General features: G+C 35.2%; 2 protein-coding genes across 3 annotated transcripts in view; both read right to left on the bottom strand.

Moving 5' to 3' along the window:
• Nucleotides 1-14,526, bottom strand: part of LOC136798211 (zinc metalloproteinase nas-15-like) — a 38,338-nt gene extending 23,812 nt beyond the window's left edge. The window contains exons 1-4 of one of the 2 annotated variants that reach the window (XM_067054790.1): nucleotides 14,356-14,526; nucleotides 13,778-13,822; nucleotides 12,692-12,913; nucleotides 11,951-12,110 (exon numbers count right to left, since the gene is read on the bottom strand). In XM_067054790.1, coding sequence (XP_066910891.1) covers nucleotides 11,992-12,110; nucleotides 12,692-12,913; nucleotides 13,778-13,822; nucleotides 14,356-14,494 — 525 coding nt within the window. In that variant the 5' untranslated portion in view covers nucleotides 14,495-14,526 and the 3' untranslated portion in view covers nucleotides 11,951-11,991. Of the gene's footprint in view, nucleotides 1-11,950; nucleotides 12,111-12,691; nucleotides 12,914-13,777; nucleotides 13,823-14,355 lie in introns of those variants that run through there. The other variant, XM_067054791.1, reaches the window with a different exon arrangement.
• LOC136798214 (uncharacterized) lies at nucleotides 4,857-8,170 on the bottom strand. Its single transcript, XM_067054793.1, has 5 exons — nucleotides 8,060-8,170; nucleotides 6,937-7,153; nucleotides 6,600-6,671; nucleotides 6,026-6,102; nucleotides 4,857-5,048 (listed from the first exon to the last, which is right to left on the bottom strand). The coding sequence occupies exons 1-5, from the start codon at nucleotides 8,168-8,170 to the stop codon at nucleotides 4,857-4,859; spliced, it is 669 nt and encodes a 222-aa protein (XP_066910894.1).
• Nucleotides 14,527-16,787: the final 2,261 nt, after the last annotated feature.

Here is a 16,787-nt window from a genome sequence, read left to right as displayed (position 1 = left end):
CCACTAATCTTTGTTAAAACGTCATCAAAAATAGTTTAACTTGATTTTCGTATTCTGAAAGATTACAATGCTGACTTAAAACTAACAAAACCAGGGTGCAAATGGACAAACCAGGGGGTAAAAATGGCCATTTTAGGCGATTTTTATCGTTTTTGGACCTATTTCTACCATAAAGCGGTTTTATGGTGTACCAATTTTATTTCTGACCACTGAAACAAGGATCATTTTGTAGTAGGAGCAATGGGAAAGTTATTGGTGGTTTTCATTGTCTGTAATCAGGGTCACTGTGGGCAAATCAGGGGGTAAATACACCACTTATTGGTAGTTGTTGCCTGAATTTGGATGTTTTTATTGTATGGTAGCCTCAAATTTATGAAATTTTGAGATGGAAACCAGTTATATACCCTTCAGTCATTTCTTAGTACTTTTGTTGACAACTACACAAAGTAATGACGGATTTAAAACTTAAGTTATGGCCAAATGATGACATTTATTTGACGTAATTTTGTCAGTTTTTGCTTTGAGATTCCACTATATTGCTATTCAGAGCTTCCCAAAATGGACCAAATATATTTTTCCCACCCCGCTGAATTTTCTGACTTAAAAACAAAAGAAAGTAATAAAAACATTGCTGCGCTGCGGTAAAGCTTCGACAACAACTCCCATTCACGAATTTTCCTTCGGCCTAGAGCTTATTTCTTAGATAGTGACTAAGTTTGTAAAATACAGTATAGCGTTATTAATTTCTTACCTAAATCAGAAGTCAATGAGTAAGGAACGACAGCATTTGGCCACAATTTGTTTCTGTTGCCAGTTGATGAGAAAGTGAAAGTTCCATCTTCGACCTCCTTCTGCTGGTCAGGATCTAAAATCATGTCTCCTTCGTAAAGACCTTCGTCTAAAATGATATGAAAGAATAGGAAGACCGTTGTTACAGTTGATAATTTAACAAGTCAATTGAAATTGATCAGTTACACGGAGACAGGATGCTCAAATCCAAAAATTAGTGAAAAATCTACAAAGTTTGCCCTGTCCCGGGAATAAACTTGCTCTGTGTGGGGGTTATTTTCAATGTCCAGGGGGTCAACTGATGCTTGTCCGGGGGTCAAAATTCACAATGTCCTGGGGGTTAATTTCTAAAAAATGTTATATCAATCACCCCCCCATATTCAAATTTATTTTAAAAAAGCCCAATGCGCCAAATGATCTGAAAAATGTAAAAGATTTTCTTAAACCAATAAGCTTGCTTTAACTTACTTTCCATTTCTGGTACCCAGGCTCCACTGGCAAAAGCCAAACAAGTTGCTAACCACAACGTTCCTAACTTCATTATGCTCTTCTCTACTTCAACTTTGATGCAAAAATGTTTGAATGATTTGGAATGGCATTTAGCTGGTCTTTTTATGCAAAACCTGTGAGTGCTTGATGTCAATAAGATTTTAAAAATACTATTGCAGAAAATTTTTTCAATGAAGGAAGACGATGCTTAAATAAAATTCATAAAACTAGCTTTGTTTTGTTTTCCTAAACATAACGATTCTTCAAAAATATTTGAGAAAGGTTCTAAATAGAAATTCACTAAAAATTAAATGTAAATTTGATAATGATATGTTTATTGATTCAATTTGTGAGATTGTTTGAGGAAGCAAGTTTGCGTGATGATTTTGCACACGCTTATGTTTGTACATTGAACTTCCCACACACACACATACAAAAATAAGTCTAAATTCTGAAACCGAGTTCGTCATAAATAATTACTATTCCATGTAGGACATTTGTTATGTCAAAATATTAGAAGTGAAATACTGACACAAATGTTACAATATTCTAGTGTGCCTCGGCTTTCTTCCATCTTCCACGTTGAAAATATCATGGCACTTTTCCAGGTGTTAAAATGTTGAGGTAATACCTGCCAACCCAAAGTTCCATACTTTAAGATAGTTTCCATCGGCAATAAAACCCTCCATGTTCAACTTTAGCGAGAATTCGAGTTGACATGTCGCCAAAATCAACGTCCACTATACTCGACGACGGTAAAAATACCAAAATAGGAGCAAAGGCGATATAGAGCCATACATCATCTATCGACTTTTTTTAGCACACCGTCGCCCTCGATATCCTTAGCGAGTTTATGTATTTACACTTTCGAGGACGGTAGAGTGACTGAAGTGATTTGGAATAGCCTGCAGTTATGACCTGCAAAATCAAGGACGGTAAAAGTGCTGATTTACCGTCGTCCTCGATTGGTCAGGATCTAGTCAATTTAGAACCTTGTAGAAAAACACACATACATAAACTCGGTCTTGTTCGGGGAAGAGTGCCAAGCTCTGTGTCACACGTATCACATCACAGATGTAGAAAAACAAAACCAAACACCAAAATTAAAAAGTCAATTGACTGCTGTATTTTTTTTAGAAAAGTCGAGGTAACTCAGAGGTAACTTCATCTTGATTTTACAAGAACTAATTTAATATCATTGCGTTAAGAATTTATTTTTCTATACATTGGTAAAAATATTGCTCTTTATTCTTAAAAATTCAACTAGTAATCGGAAAAAAAGGAAAAACTAATTTTCATTTTTATCGTCAAATCATGTAGAAGCCGTCCGATTTGTATGGCGAGCCGTATTTTCTGGACTTTCATATAATGACCTAATCAACGTTTTTACAATAGAGTTTTCGATAGAAGTGATCGTTGAACTTTGAGTAATCGGAAAACCAGTTTTTCCATCTCTTTACATTCCTCTGATGTGGAGTAATTTGTTATTATATACACCGTCCATAGGCGAAGCGAGATAGCCTGCAAAGTTTATGAGGGAGTGCAGACGTTTAATATGACATATTTATTATCTTTTGATAAGACAAAGACAATAATTACAGTGTCGTAAAAACCGCTCTTATCCATAAATTTTACAGGGTATCTCGCTACGCCTATGGAGTTGTATTCTCCTAAACGACTATGGTAAAAGACCAAAACTCTGGTTGGGTGAAAAATCAGCTTCAATTAGTTAGGCTGTCATTTTTAAGGCAGCATACTATTGTCTAGGCGTTAATAAGCAGCTGAACAACTAAGCCATTTCACCAGGAAGAAGTGGAAGGATCTTGAAAGAGTACAAGGAAAGTTTCTCCAGAAATAAGAAAGTTGTATAAATCAATTTGAATATCCATAAGAATATGAGAGGGAGCCCCACCCCTCTTAGTAGCGAGAAATTTGTTTGTTCGAAAGCTCTCAAAAAATTAAGATTATAGATATATTGCGAGGATAGGTGATTTCAGTACCTAACTCGAGATATTGAGCTTCAAAAAGTGTAAAAGGTGGACAAAACGGCTGTTTCTGTTCGAGCAAGAATGTCAATTTCAGGCATTCAACTTGATTTCATCGATTATTTCGATCTGGGAGGGATTTATTGGTTTCTAGGCTATATTTCAAGCCCTACTGGAACATTTTTTAACTTTTGGTATGCAATATATCACTAATCTTAATTTTTGAGAGCTTTCCAAAAATTTACAACAAGTCTCCGTTTTCTCAAGCTAAAGATTTCAGTAATTTTAGACCCTATGATTTTTGCCTGAGACAATACTATTATTGTTCAAAAATCACACCAAAGTGTCTGAAAAAAAATTAGAACCTAAGTAATTTTGATTCCCCTACCCCTTAGTTTTTCAAAAATGTATAACAAGTGCTTTTACCAAAACAATCGAGCGATTTTACAAAATACCCTATACTATCTTTCTCCCTGGGTTTCACCGCCTACCCTTAATATAATTCAATTGAACAACCATAATAAATTACTAGTTCTCTGATGAATTAAACTGATATCTTCAATGACAATGTAATGAATATTCATACACAGTAAAAATATTATTTTTGCCATTTTCTACATTATGTATTATACGTCTCTAATTTGAGAAATTGAAATTTGTTTAGAGCTCTTCAATAATGATACGTGTCACTTCTTGATTCCATCCTGTGAACGCATCACCAAGCTGAACACCACCTGAACATTTCCCAACGTTGAATCCAATGCTCACAATGCCTGATTTGTTGATTTTGCAAACACCTTTCATTGTGAAAGGAATGTGGTCACTATTTGCAATATTTCGGTAGTACCATGGATTTATTATAGAGACTCTGGATAAACATCAAATGAAACGGTGGAGAGAGAAGTATTGTCTTTCTATTGTTTCAGAAAACAATTGATGTTCTAGCTTTGTCCGCAAAGGACAACTGTCATGGCGGCTCGAAGGACTCTGAATTTGAAAAATGATCAATACTCTAATTTCTAAAAAGTGTTCTAACTTTTTCTATTCGTACTTTTGCTGGCCAAAAGTTTGAAAATAAATGCTAGAATACCAAACGGATACATTTAAGAAATCTGGTGTGAGAAAAAAATCATCAGATGAGTAAAATCAAACAAAATGCTAATAATGACACGAAATTTTGAATTGGGAATATCTTTCCAATATTTCTCCGAGAAAAGCTGAGATTGATATATATTAGATGTGAGTCTCATAGCTCCACTGTGGTATGAAAATCTTTTGGTGGCACGTGGTGGCACGGTGGTTTTTTTGAGGTTGAAGTTTAAAAATTTCTGGTGTCAATATTCAATTTCTTATACATAACATGTTTTTCCATCTTTCTCGAAATTTAAAACGTCAGAACGACGTATAATTAGTAATTAACTAGACGAGTTTGAATCTCGGAGGAGAACTTAAAGTCTCATTTGGGAATTGGATTAGTGTATTTTGATGAGAAATACAATTAAAATAATACGAAAAATTATTTAACGGTGGAAGGAGGGTGAACAATAATGTCATTACTGCGGACAAGGCTTGTACATGAGAAATTGGCAAAAATCAGCTCATTGTTTTTCCAGTGTCTATAATAATTCCATGGTAGTACACATGGTCTATTGGGTAAGGAGAACATTCATTTCCATCAAAGGTGACAAACCATCGACTGCATCTGCCAGCCTTTGATTGATATATATTTGAAGAGATTGACACCATTAAGTATGAGTCGGTCTTTGATTTTGTAAACTTGCAATCCTGTTCATTTGAAAGATTGAATAAGAAATCACACAGTAAACATCCCTTTGAAATACATACAATAATATTGTTTCGAACAATTATTCTTCTTTTTTGATCCCACTATAGTAATATGCTTAAGGAGGGCCTTAAGGGCTCTGACAATAGTGAATTTATATTTGCCACGTACAAAATATAAATTCCTACTTGATGTAGCCCAAAAAACGGTGGCATGTTTTACATTTTATGTTATACAGTTATCCTTGAGTTCGAAAATTGGAGAATCGCAGTGAAAAAGTTTGATGAAGAAGAAAATGAAGACTTTTGCGAGGAAGAATATTTCAACTTTGATCAGCTTATTTTCGGCGAAGAAACATTATTTTTCAGGTAGATGATGTATATTTTACTGATCTTAAAATATATTTTTGGAACATTTTTCGTAAAGCTTATTTGTTACAAAACCTTGTAAATAGTGCTTTTTGACCAATTTTTCATTCAAACTTTTTTTTTGATAGAAAAAATAGCTAATAACTTTTGATGCATTAATTTAAAAAAATTTTCCAAAAAATAAAAAACTGTTTAATACTTTGCGGACAGTTTGAAAAAACTTCGAAACAAAAAGGTTAATTACCCATTAAAACTTAGCACTTTTTATAAAAGAGGGTAATGCAACATATTTTTAACCTTTTTTTAAAGTTCATGGTGTCATTTTTGCAATTAAATTCTCAATTACTCTTAAGAGGAATTTGACTAAAAAGCAATTTATAACGGCAATTCTTTGTTAAAAGCGTTAAAGAACCTAAAACATAAATTTCATGTGATTACTAAAACCAAATTTTTGACTGTGCTCAGAGCCCTTAATCTATCAGCTGCAAGCTGCACTCCTTTGAAGTTTGGTATTTTCATAGGATTCACAACATTAATATGATATACCAGTAAATGCTCTGCTATGGTTATTATCAATACATCAAAATTTTTAACATTGGTAAAAGCCATACCTTAAGCAAGCCAGTATCTGTATGTGTATCAAATTTCCAGGCACATTCTTTAAAGTGTCTGCCATCAATTGAACCATCTGAAATAAAAAAATAGAAACAGCTATTGACCTCAGAATTAACACCTGCACGCCATTACGCCATATTTTTCAAAAATTTATGCCATAATGCGCCACGAAAACCCTCCAACCGATGGGGGCATCTTTATAGAGATAAAAAAAAATTGTCAATTTTTATGCTGATTTGCGTTAATATTTCATTTTTATGGGTACCACGATTTGTGAAAATCTATGCTCGTTTAAACTTAGACAATCCTGTCATTTACACAGGGCTCAACTCTACTGCCGCTTTTTTGCCGTAAACCGCCGTAATGAGTGTTAACTGCACGCATGCATATTTCCCTGCGTTTATTTTTCCAATGGTATCGATAGCATCGTCTAGTTTAGTCTTCTACTTTATCAGGCTATATACATAAGAAAGATTTTATTTCTAAGTTTTTTTTATATCTGATCAAGAACCTTTTTTTGCTTATAAATGCTATACATGTAACAGAAAAATAAAAGAAATCTTTACTAACCTTTTCCAGGAGGGCCTTGCTCGCCCTTTCTTCCATTTACCCCAGGAACTCCATTGATACCGTTATTGCCATCTAATAATGAAATTATTTGATTACTTTCAGTATAACGGAATCTTATATTTGTTATAAAAAGAGAGCGAGTAAGTCAAAAAGATATCCTCTGATATGTTTTGATAACGTATGTAAAATTCCCGTTCGAGAGTCCCCCCCGTTTATGCGTTTAGGACCATTGAAAAAAGTACGTACATATCCGAGAGAATGCGCGCAGCTTACTTTTTACTGATCTCTTTAAAATTAATTACATACATGCTTTTGCTCTTTAATCTTTCACATTTACCTTTTCCAGGAACACCTTGGTCTCCTTTGGTTCCATTTGACCCAGGACGGCCTTGTATACCTTGAACACCTTCTGGCCCTCTGACACCAGGTAGTCCGTCTCTGCCGTCTCGTCCCGGGCATCCATCTTCCCCATCTCGTCCAGGTGGCCCGTTCAAGCCATCACGACCGTCTCGACCCGCTCGACAAGTGAAAGCAGATGAATGAGCGTGAAATTTCTAACGAAAAAGAATAGAATAAGATTGATATGTGTTTTAGTGTGTTTGCTCCTTTTTGACGATCTATTGATATTTTGTGGATGTGGGTATGAAAGTCATTAAATTTCAGTGTATGTGCATGTACTCGACAGAGCCAGTGGCGGCTCACAAGTCTCCGAGAACAACCTCGAATTAATCCATTCAAATATTTTTCCTTAAAAAATGAATTTAGGCGAGAATTTAATTTCGCGGATCGCCGTAAGAATTTTCTCAGAATGAAATTTATTTTGGGACGACAAATTCCATAAAAAACGACAAAAAAGAACGACAAATTTAATATTTTATATTCCCCGACCGAAAGTGACTGTACCACCCCTAGCGATTCATTTGTCTTTGTTTATCACCGGAAATAACTTAGACTATGCTATAGTCTAAGACGAGTTTCATCTAAAAAAGGAACAAACGTGAATAGGGGAATTTTTTTACGGGAGTGGCCGTTGTAAACACAGACTCTATTCGCCGTGAAACATATTACGTTTTATGATATACAAATTATGTTATATCATAATAACATAGTATACGGACGATAGCATCGTCTAGAAATAACTACGTGTGGTCTGAAAGAACGAAGATTATGCATGCGTGTTATTAATGCAGGGATTGTCAGTCGAACCCACTGGCCAAGCTCGTGTTAATTACCGTGAAAAGCACAGGTCGAAATCATATATCGACGCTGTGCTGACGAATCGAGATTCTATTCAGTGCTCTTCATCTGTGATTCTTTCTACAGTGATTAGATTGACACATGCGCGATAAGATTTATATTATTGGTCTCCCGAGATTAATATATTCTTTGAAAACCTAACCTCTGATACTCAGGGTACGTGTTAATAACACAATGAAGAATGTAAAATTCAAATAACTTACTTTTGGACTGCTTTTCGTGTCTAGAGATGCTTCTTTATTTTCTACTTCGCTGGTCGAACTGGTTGAGCCAAGTACCAGCAAAATTTGAATGAAAAATATTACTTTCTTCATGTTTGACTTCTCGGAAAATAGTTGCTTATTTTGTTGATGGTTTCGCAGATTTCTTCAGTCTTTTGCGTGCTCTTCTCTATCTCTTTGGTTTTTGTCGTCGATTGCCTAGCTTTTTCGAAATTTAAAGACAAGACAAAAGCCATATAGTTCCCAGATCCTTTTTTATAATTTTAAAGGTTTGATTGAAACTAATGTTGCTCTCAAATTGTAAACGAAACATTTAAGGTAAGTTTTATTCAGAGGCTCAAGCTGGTTAAAAAGTTTATGTTGAGCAAATGTATTTGGAAGGTTTACTTTAGTAGGTAATTAAAAATTGAAAATGTTTTCCAGAAAGGAGAGTTTATGGAAATAAGTTCATTTCCATTTTTGGATGCACAAACTCTCTACTGTATTGTGAAAAGTTAATCGTGTTATCTCTGTGTGATTTAGGTTTTCATAGCTAGGCAAATAAATTTACAAGTACGCTATGATTACATTCTGGGTTACTTAATATATTCGACGTATGAAAATCTTTTAAGAAGATATAAAAAGTTTTGATTTTACTCTTTTCTCTCTACCGTGAAAATCACATACCCAAATCATATTCCGACCTGTGTCGGTGAATAACAATTCTATTCAGCGCTCAATTAAAGCAGAGCAAAGTAACAATTTTGTTTCATTTAAAATCTGTTCCACTTATTTCTGGACACAAATTTTACCGTGAGTATCTTATTTTAAGATAGCCTTCTTTGAAATGTGTACTGATTTCTCCTTCGTATATTGCATACCTCATCGGGAAAAAAAGGCAGGGTTTTATTTATTCGGGATTTTTATTCGTCGGAGAAAAACTTCGTCACCTACAGGCATTTTTCGCACTTTCCCCCGACCAAAATTTCAAATTCCACGGTGGTCATCATAATAGGCTTTTTCATTTCCACTTACTTAATGACTTAAATCCATTATCCTGTTCTTTATCATTCTTATAGCCTTAGAATAATTTTTTTTGCCCTAAATATTTTTCAAACTATTTTCCAAAAAAAATCAAAAATTTTTTTGAAAAAAAAGTCATCACGTGGCCGAAAAATACGTCATCAAATTTCAAACGAAAATTTGAAGTTGGAATCATGCTTAAAGCAACATTTCCAAACGATAGATCTTGACGAGTAGTGCTTAAAAATGGGGTCACTTTTAATTTCAGCTTTTGTTTAACTCAAGATATTTAGAATTAAAGGTATGACCTTATATGGTAAAAAAACGAATTGCAGAGTTTAAACTGTATGTTCCCGATATACTTAAAAGCTGAAAACTGACATGAAGGAAGTTATGGTTAAAAGGAAATTTTCTATCTTGAGACTTACTGAATTGGGGCCTTTAATTTTCTGCTAGGTCTGATTTTTTACCAAAGACGGGGGTAAAAATGAGGGTTTCCCGTTTTTGAAAATCGGGAAATCGGGAAATCTAAAAATTTCGTCACTTTTCCCCGACCAAATTTTTTAAAAGTTCTCGACAAAATATAGAACATAAGTTTTAAAAAGGAATTATCAAGATTTTCAGTAATGCTCATTTTTTCAATAATTTTATTACAACATTGAATCACTGCTACAAAATGCCCAAACTGCTAACTTTTTTGTTGCCAAAAAATGCTCAGAAATGAGGGACATCTTCATATAAAAACTTTGTTGATATTTGGATTTTTTAAAGACTTGACCGATGACCGACATTGTGTTACTATCGTTATATTTTGTCAAACTATTGTAGTTTTAACTTAGCTTGTTGTGTTTATTAGGCAAAAGAACTTGTTGGAAGAGAAAGTCATTTTATTTGTTCTGCTAAGAAACATCTCTGGAAACATTTACAATGCAAAATTAAAATAGAAATCCTTTTTTCTGTTGAAATAAAAAAATGGGAGGAAATCTTGGTCGGGGATTAAAAAATCGGGTAACAGTTTTAGTCGGGGATAAAAAACCGGGTAAAAGTTTTGGTCGGGTGATAAAATATCGGGGAAAAGATTTTCTTTATTAACAGCAGATTTTGATGCAAATGTTTCGATTTAACCAGTAACTGCATTGTCAATGCTCATTCTTCATTCAAAATTTGGAAGAATACAAGAGCAGCCAACGGCTAAAAATTACAAATTGTCTGTTCTTAAAGGCATATTTCCCTGCAAAATGTATCCGTTTATTTCTTGCCAGACTCCTGGATAAACTTCTCGGGTAAGTTATGGCATGTCTTAAAATTACCATAATTTTTAGATTGCATTAGTCGACAGAAAATGACCAAACAAATGACTGAACATGTAGTTTCTAACTTGATATGTAACTTAATTGTTTTTTCGCTGATTTTCCCGAAAAACCACAAAAACTGATTATTACGTAATAATCGATGACGTCACTAAAACTAAAAATTTAATTTCTCAAGAATGGTTTATCCAATTCTCTTCAAACTTTCACCAAAGATGTATCTTACTAAAGCCGATCATTTGAAAAAAAATTTTTCGAAATTTTGATGACGTCAGCAGAAAATAGGATTTTTCAAATGATCGACTTTAGTAAGATACATCTTTGGTGAAAGTTTGAAGACAATTTGATAAACCATTCTTGAGAAATTCAATTTTTAGTTTTGATGACGTCATCGATTATTACGTAATAATCAGTTTTTGCGGTTTTTCGGGAAAATCAGCGAAAAAACAATTAGGTTACACACCAGGTTAGAAACTACATCATAGTACCATTCACGTTCAGTCATTTGTTTGGTCATTTTCTGTCGACTAAAGCGATCTAAAAATTATGGTAATTTTCAGTTTTTGAGACATGCCATAACTTACCCGAGTTATCTGTTCTTGAATAAATTCAGGCTCCTGGAAATTTATATATGTTCTGAGTTTAAATCATGACTACTGGGAAAATTCATCTGTTCTTATGCAATTTGATTGAAGGCCAAGATGTTCCTGGAAAAACAGCGTCTGCTCTTTGTTTAAACTTGGTTGATTCTCTGACCTGCTTTATTTTCTAATTTATTGCTCCTGTTTTTTTCAACTCAGATTTAAATTTATTTGAAATAAATTTCAATGTTTTGAAAAAGCGTTTCCCCACATTACTTTTACGGAACTGGCTAGTCGGAAGTTTTTGGACAAGGATAAAATTTCAGGCAGTTTTTCACGGAGTGATTAAATTTTTGACTAAATTTGGGGGGGGGTCTCGTAAGTTGATTGCAGTCTAAGTTTTTGGCTATAACCTAATTAATTATTTACAGAGAATAGATAACTTTCATAAATTACGTCACGAACATCACTTGCCTCATATTCAAACAATTACATTGGTGATTATGTACCTTGAAACATTAAATGATTTTTTTAATGAATAGAAAGTAGTTTTAATAAAATCCGCTGGGACATAATCACAATGGCAATAATTTCAAAACGAGGCAAGTGATGTTCGTGACGTAATTTATGAAAAGGCAACCTCGTCCCCGTGTATCCCAGGCTTTATTTACGTTACTTATGGACGCCAGAGAATACCCTGGTGTTGGCTGATGCGAGTTCCCCCTCTCAGAGGGGGAACTTCTCAAAACAATACGTCATAAAAAAAATTGACGTTACAAAGTTGCACTGCAATGCAATGGTTTCAAACCCAGGAACAAATGAAATCTGACGTTTTGTTTTTGAATTACGTAATCATACGCGTTCAAAAACCAGCCAATGCCAGGGTATTATCTAGCGCTATCAGTAAGCATCAAAAGCTGACAATACGCAGGGAACGAGGTTGATGAAAAGGTCTATTGAGAATTCAAAAGACGCTTGTATTTAAACTTTATATATGCATATTTTTTCAATTTAGAGTCTTTTAACAAAAGTTACAATAACATCTGCAGCTACGTTTCATGTAATTTCTCCATGTAGAATTAGAACTGTTGCATTGGTGTCGTCCCAATTTGTGACAATCAACCACCCGATCGTAACAATCTGAAAATTTAAGATATACATCATTGGAATAAATTGAATCTATTTATTTTATTAGTTCTAAACTTCAGTTGAGCTAGAATCTGTATGTCTGTCCGAAAACTTTGGGGCAGGCTGGAGACTTCAAAAATGGTTGGATTTTTCACTTTTACAAAAATTTCATTTTTAAGGGCGTGGTCATGAGTTTTATTTCCAAAACGAGACTGAAGCTTTGGGGTAGACTTGAGATTTCAAAAATGATCGGGTTTCGGCTGAAATTTGGCCCACTTGTTGGGGTGAATATCTGAGGGTGTTTTTTTCATTTTTGAAAATTTAGATTTTTTGGGATCTGGGAACAAGTTTTTCATCAAAATGAGGCTTTTTTATTGGAATTCGCTTATCAGTTTTACAATTAGGTCTACTAATGAATAAAAAATACTAAAGTTGAGCCCATTTTTATTCATATACTCAAAGTTTAAAAGTAAGTCAAAAAAGTTTCTTTAGAAATGGTGCCTGAAGTAGATTATAGTACGGGGCCCGAGTACAGTACCTAAGATTTGTTTTACGTTTGTCAAAATGAATAGCAGGCTAAAGAGAACCCTTACTTCCAGGGCGTGGCGTGTCTGGTTTTGGTGTCCATGGTTTGGGCGTGTTTGGGCGTGGTGTATCAGGTCCGGGTGTCCATGGTTTTGGCGTATTTGGTCCTCCAGTAACTTTACAGAATCCACAGCTCTTTCTACAATGTTTTCGAAGGTAAGTTTGCCAAGAACTTGACTGACAATTTCCTTCATGGACTTGTGAAGCACAACCTCTCAAATCGTGACACTCTGTATCGTAAAAGATTTAAGAGCTAAGATTATTCCACGAGACTACACGCGTTTTTTAATAAGAATACACTTTATAATGCCCATGATGAAAATAGCTAAATAATTAAGAATACGACTAAGAATATCCACTATCATGGAATTTTGCTACTCAAGCGAAGAATGCCATTTTTAGAGCATTTCCAATTATAAATTGTCAATTACCCCCAAGTAAGGCTCACTCCTTTCATAAAAATGCCATTTTATGCTTGAGACGTATGTACTAAATGCTAAATCTAGTCTGAATTAGGATCCTAACCTAAGAATGCTGTAAGAATATTTTTGGATGATTTTCCCAAAAAAGTTAAGAATATCCATAATGAAATGGATTTACACCATTCTTATAAAAAAGCGTGTATGTCACATCTACTTCGCCTTTAACCCGAGCTTTAAAATTCAAAAGAACAACTTGAAGTCAGAAATGTCATTGCATGGACTAAACATTACTGCATTTCACAAGAAGCAGTAGATAAATTGTTCTTAATAGGTTGACTTATAAATGGGGGGGGGCTTAAAACCTGTATTCTCTAGTTTAATCTGAGGCTTGGATTATTCTTGATAAATTTTTAGAATTTTGGCAAACAGTTGAGTTTCATGCGTTCATTTGAAACTGTTCTTATGGAACTGTTCTTATAAAAAAGCTTTTTTTTCGGAATTTACATACATGAAAAACCAAATTTGATGAAAAATTAGTCAAAATTGGTATCGGAATTGCAAGTATTTTTTTACGGGATCTCGGAAATTTCGTTAAAATTATTCAGTATTTCGGAAATCGCAAACCCCGTACGCACCCCCCTAACAACGACTTTAGATTTACGAGAAACGAACCTTTGGATGGTGGTGTGTAGGGTGGTAATCTTTCGTTGCTTTGTGCTAAAAAAATGAAAATCGTTAATTCAGGAGAACTTCTATTGAATGTGTAGCCAACCTTAGTATTCAATTTGAATTTTTCGGTGCGAAAAAAATTTAGTAACCAACTGAAATTGAGCAGGGTGAAAAAATTTTAGAACTTACGATATCAACTTTGTTTTGGGAAGTTGCTGTTTTTGGTTTTTTGTTTTTGGAGAGTTTTTTTATCAAGAAAGTCAAGTTTCTCGACTGTAAGGTACTAACTTTTTAGGTAGGTTTGGAAAAAAACCTGGCCGATGATAGATTATAATAGACTAGCAAACTAGTCTGTTAATTATGTTAATTATGTCAGAGGGTGGGAACATAAAGTCTGCTAGAATAGGAGCTGCGTAGGAGAACGAGCAAAAGTCGGTGAGGGGCTGCTGATTAACATTCAGCCCTTGCCTCCGACAAAATTTCTGCCTATGTTTACCTAACTTCTACGCTCACTTTTCCACCGTGATACCGTTCCAGCCCGACTGGCGTGCCAGTCTAAGATAATTACTGAAAAAACTTACAACATCCGTAGAGTAAATTCAATTGTTTGATATCAATATCACTGAATCCCTGATCGCCTTGTCCAATACCGATCTCGTATTGCATGCTGGGATCTTTTGTCTGAATGGTCATTTTGCCGGAACCGAATGTGCGTCCCATGAGTAATGAATCATTGATCTGTAATCGTATGGAGTGCCCTGGTGACAAAAAGTTATTGAATATTTTGAAGGTGAAGTTTGTTTTGATTCCCGAGGGTTTGGTTAATCTAGTTACATTTTTTATGAATAGGTTGTTTGAATTATAAAAATTTCGAGTTACGTAGACTTGTTGAGATGGGTTTGTTATCTGAAGCAGCGAGAAACCATGTTCGAGTTAAGGATAGTTATTCGAGTTTAAGATGTTCGAGTTATGGAGACTCTATACTGTGGCTTTCATAGTAAGTTGTTTCATTTTCAACATATTATTAGTGTCGAAAGTTCTAGCCTGCCCTTCATCTTATTTTAGCTCAGAAGTAGTTTCATCAGTTGATATAATAGAATAAGAATTTCAGTTACTTTAACCTATGGTAGTTGTCCTTATTTTAATGTAGACTAAGTCATGAGGAGGCTCACAGAGAGAAACAATAAACAGAACACAGTTTCTTGATTTTACAAGAATGAAACTTTACCCTATATTTTGGGCTTCTCTTAAAACAATTTAAAATTACACTTACATCGTTATATCTTTGCTTCGTGTAAAATTTACGATGCTTCTTAATTAAACTTTTTACACTCTCTGAATAATTTTCCTATATTTTTAAAATCTTATATCACTCCTACATACAATTCATAATAAGTATTAATAACAATACACACAAAGAAAATAGCTGAGGCCTAACAAAAGGGGAGGCAAGTAAGGGGTGTAGGAACGGGGATGGAATTTGGACAGAACCAACAACAACAGGTGGTCGACACTAAGCAAGCTTATGGTCAACCAAATGTCAGTGAGCGCTGACGGAACTGTCATGGATAGAAGGGGACTATTCTGGGGTTTATGTCATCGGTGTCAGGGATTTATGGAAGTTAGAATTTAAAATAGCACAACATGAAATTCTTTATGGTAGGTTACATCATAACCATGTTTAGCTGTTAGAATAGTAAAGTAAGGCAAGAAAGTCTATAAGGGAAGGCCTAAAAGAATTGTATCCTAACTCCAGATATCGAAGATATTACGACATCTTGGGGGTCGGAATAAGTGATGACCCCATCACTAGCAGGTAGCTAACACCGAAAAGAGGTTCAGGGACAGGCAGGTGGAAACAAAAGAAGAAAAAAAAACTGACGGGAATTACAATTGTTGTACAAGATATTTTCGGTACTCGTCCAATGACCCCGTAACCCACATCGGCGCAGGTTGACGCAACAGCTTGAAGAACGAAGTCTGCAGCCGAACCGCCTCTCTGCAGCCGCTCTCGATCGTTGTTGTTCGTTTTACTTTTCTTTTTCTCCGTTTAATTTTTTTTGATGACCTTTCGCAAGTCCCCTTTTTCTTCCGATTCAGAAATGGCATCAAATCGTTCATTAGCGTCAAATTCAAAAAATTCTTCAGCCTCAGCCATATTTTAGTAACATGTTGACAATTCGTCAATTCACCAACTGAAAAACAGCCCTCTGGGTTTTGATTCGAAGTCGCTCCGGGAAACAGCACTGCAACGAACAGGAACGTTATTGACGAAACGATCAGATCGCTCCTCCTAAAATAAAATTAGGTAAAAAAAATTCTTTTAATTCAAACCACACATTATTGTAAGCAGTCTCCTCACTCATCCCTTCGCTCATTCCTCTTTGCTTTGACGTCCTGCGCGAGGGCGTCCTTTTCGTATTTCAACCTTTTCTGCAGCTCAGCCAGTGGAATATCGTCTTCCTCTTCCCAGTCGGATTCTTCAATTTCTTCTTCCTGGTCTTGAGATTGAGCCACAGGTGGATCTCCGTTATGGGGTTTTATTCTGTCGTGATGTACTAAACTCTTTAAAATTTTTCCATTTGGTGTTTTTAATTTGTAATTTACCGGTGGGAAAACCTCGATGATTTCGTGGGGGCCAGAGAACTTTTGCAAAAACTTGGATGATCTGCCCTTTTGCTTTTTGTGACTGGTAAGCCATACATATGAACCAACTGGGTACTGAATGAAATTTTCGTTTTCGGCGTCGTTCTCGGCTTTTACTTTGGATTTGGTGATTTCCTGGATAGCAATTCTCTTGGCGTGTTCCAGGCTGGAATTCAGACGCTGCATATAGTCATTAGTATCCAGGGTCAGTACTTCGCTGGGTAGGTTCTCCACATCAGGGGGCAAGGTTGGTAATCGGCCGAACAACAGTTCGTATGGTGAGCGGCCACGGGTCCTAACAACCGAGGTTCGGTGAGCAAACAACACCCCGGGTAATAGAGTATCCCAATTACTATGGTGGGCATTG

Source organism: Clytia hemisphaerica, unplaced genomic scaffold, assembly GCF_902728285.1.
Source record: "Clytia hemisphaerica strain Z4C2 unplaced genomic scaffold, Clytia hemisphaerica genome assembly, whole genome shotgun sequence".
Lineage (NCBI taxonomy): Eukaryota > Metazoa > Cnidaria > Hydrozoa > Leptothecata > Clytiidae > Clytia > Clytia hemisphaerica.
Note: the sequence above shows the minus strand (reverse complement) of the source record. Positions and strands in the feature narration are given on the sequence as shown.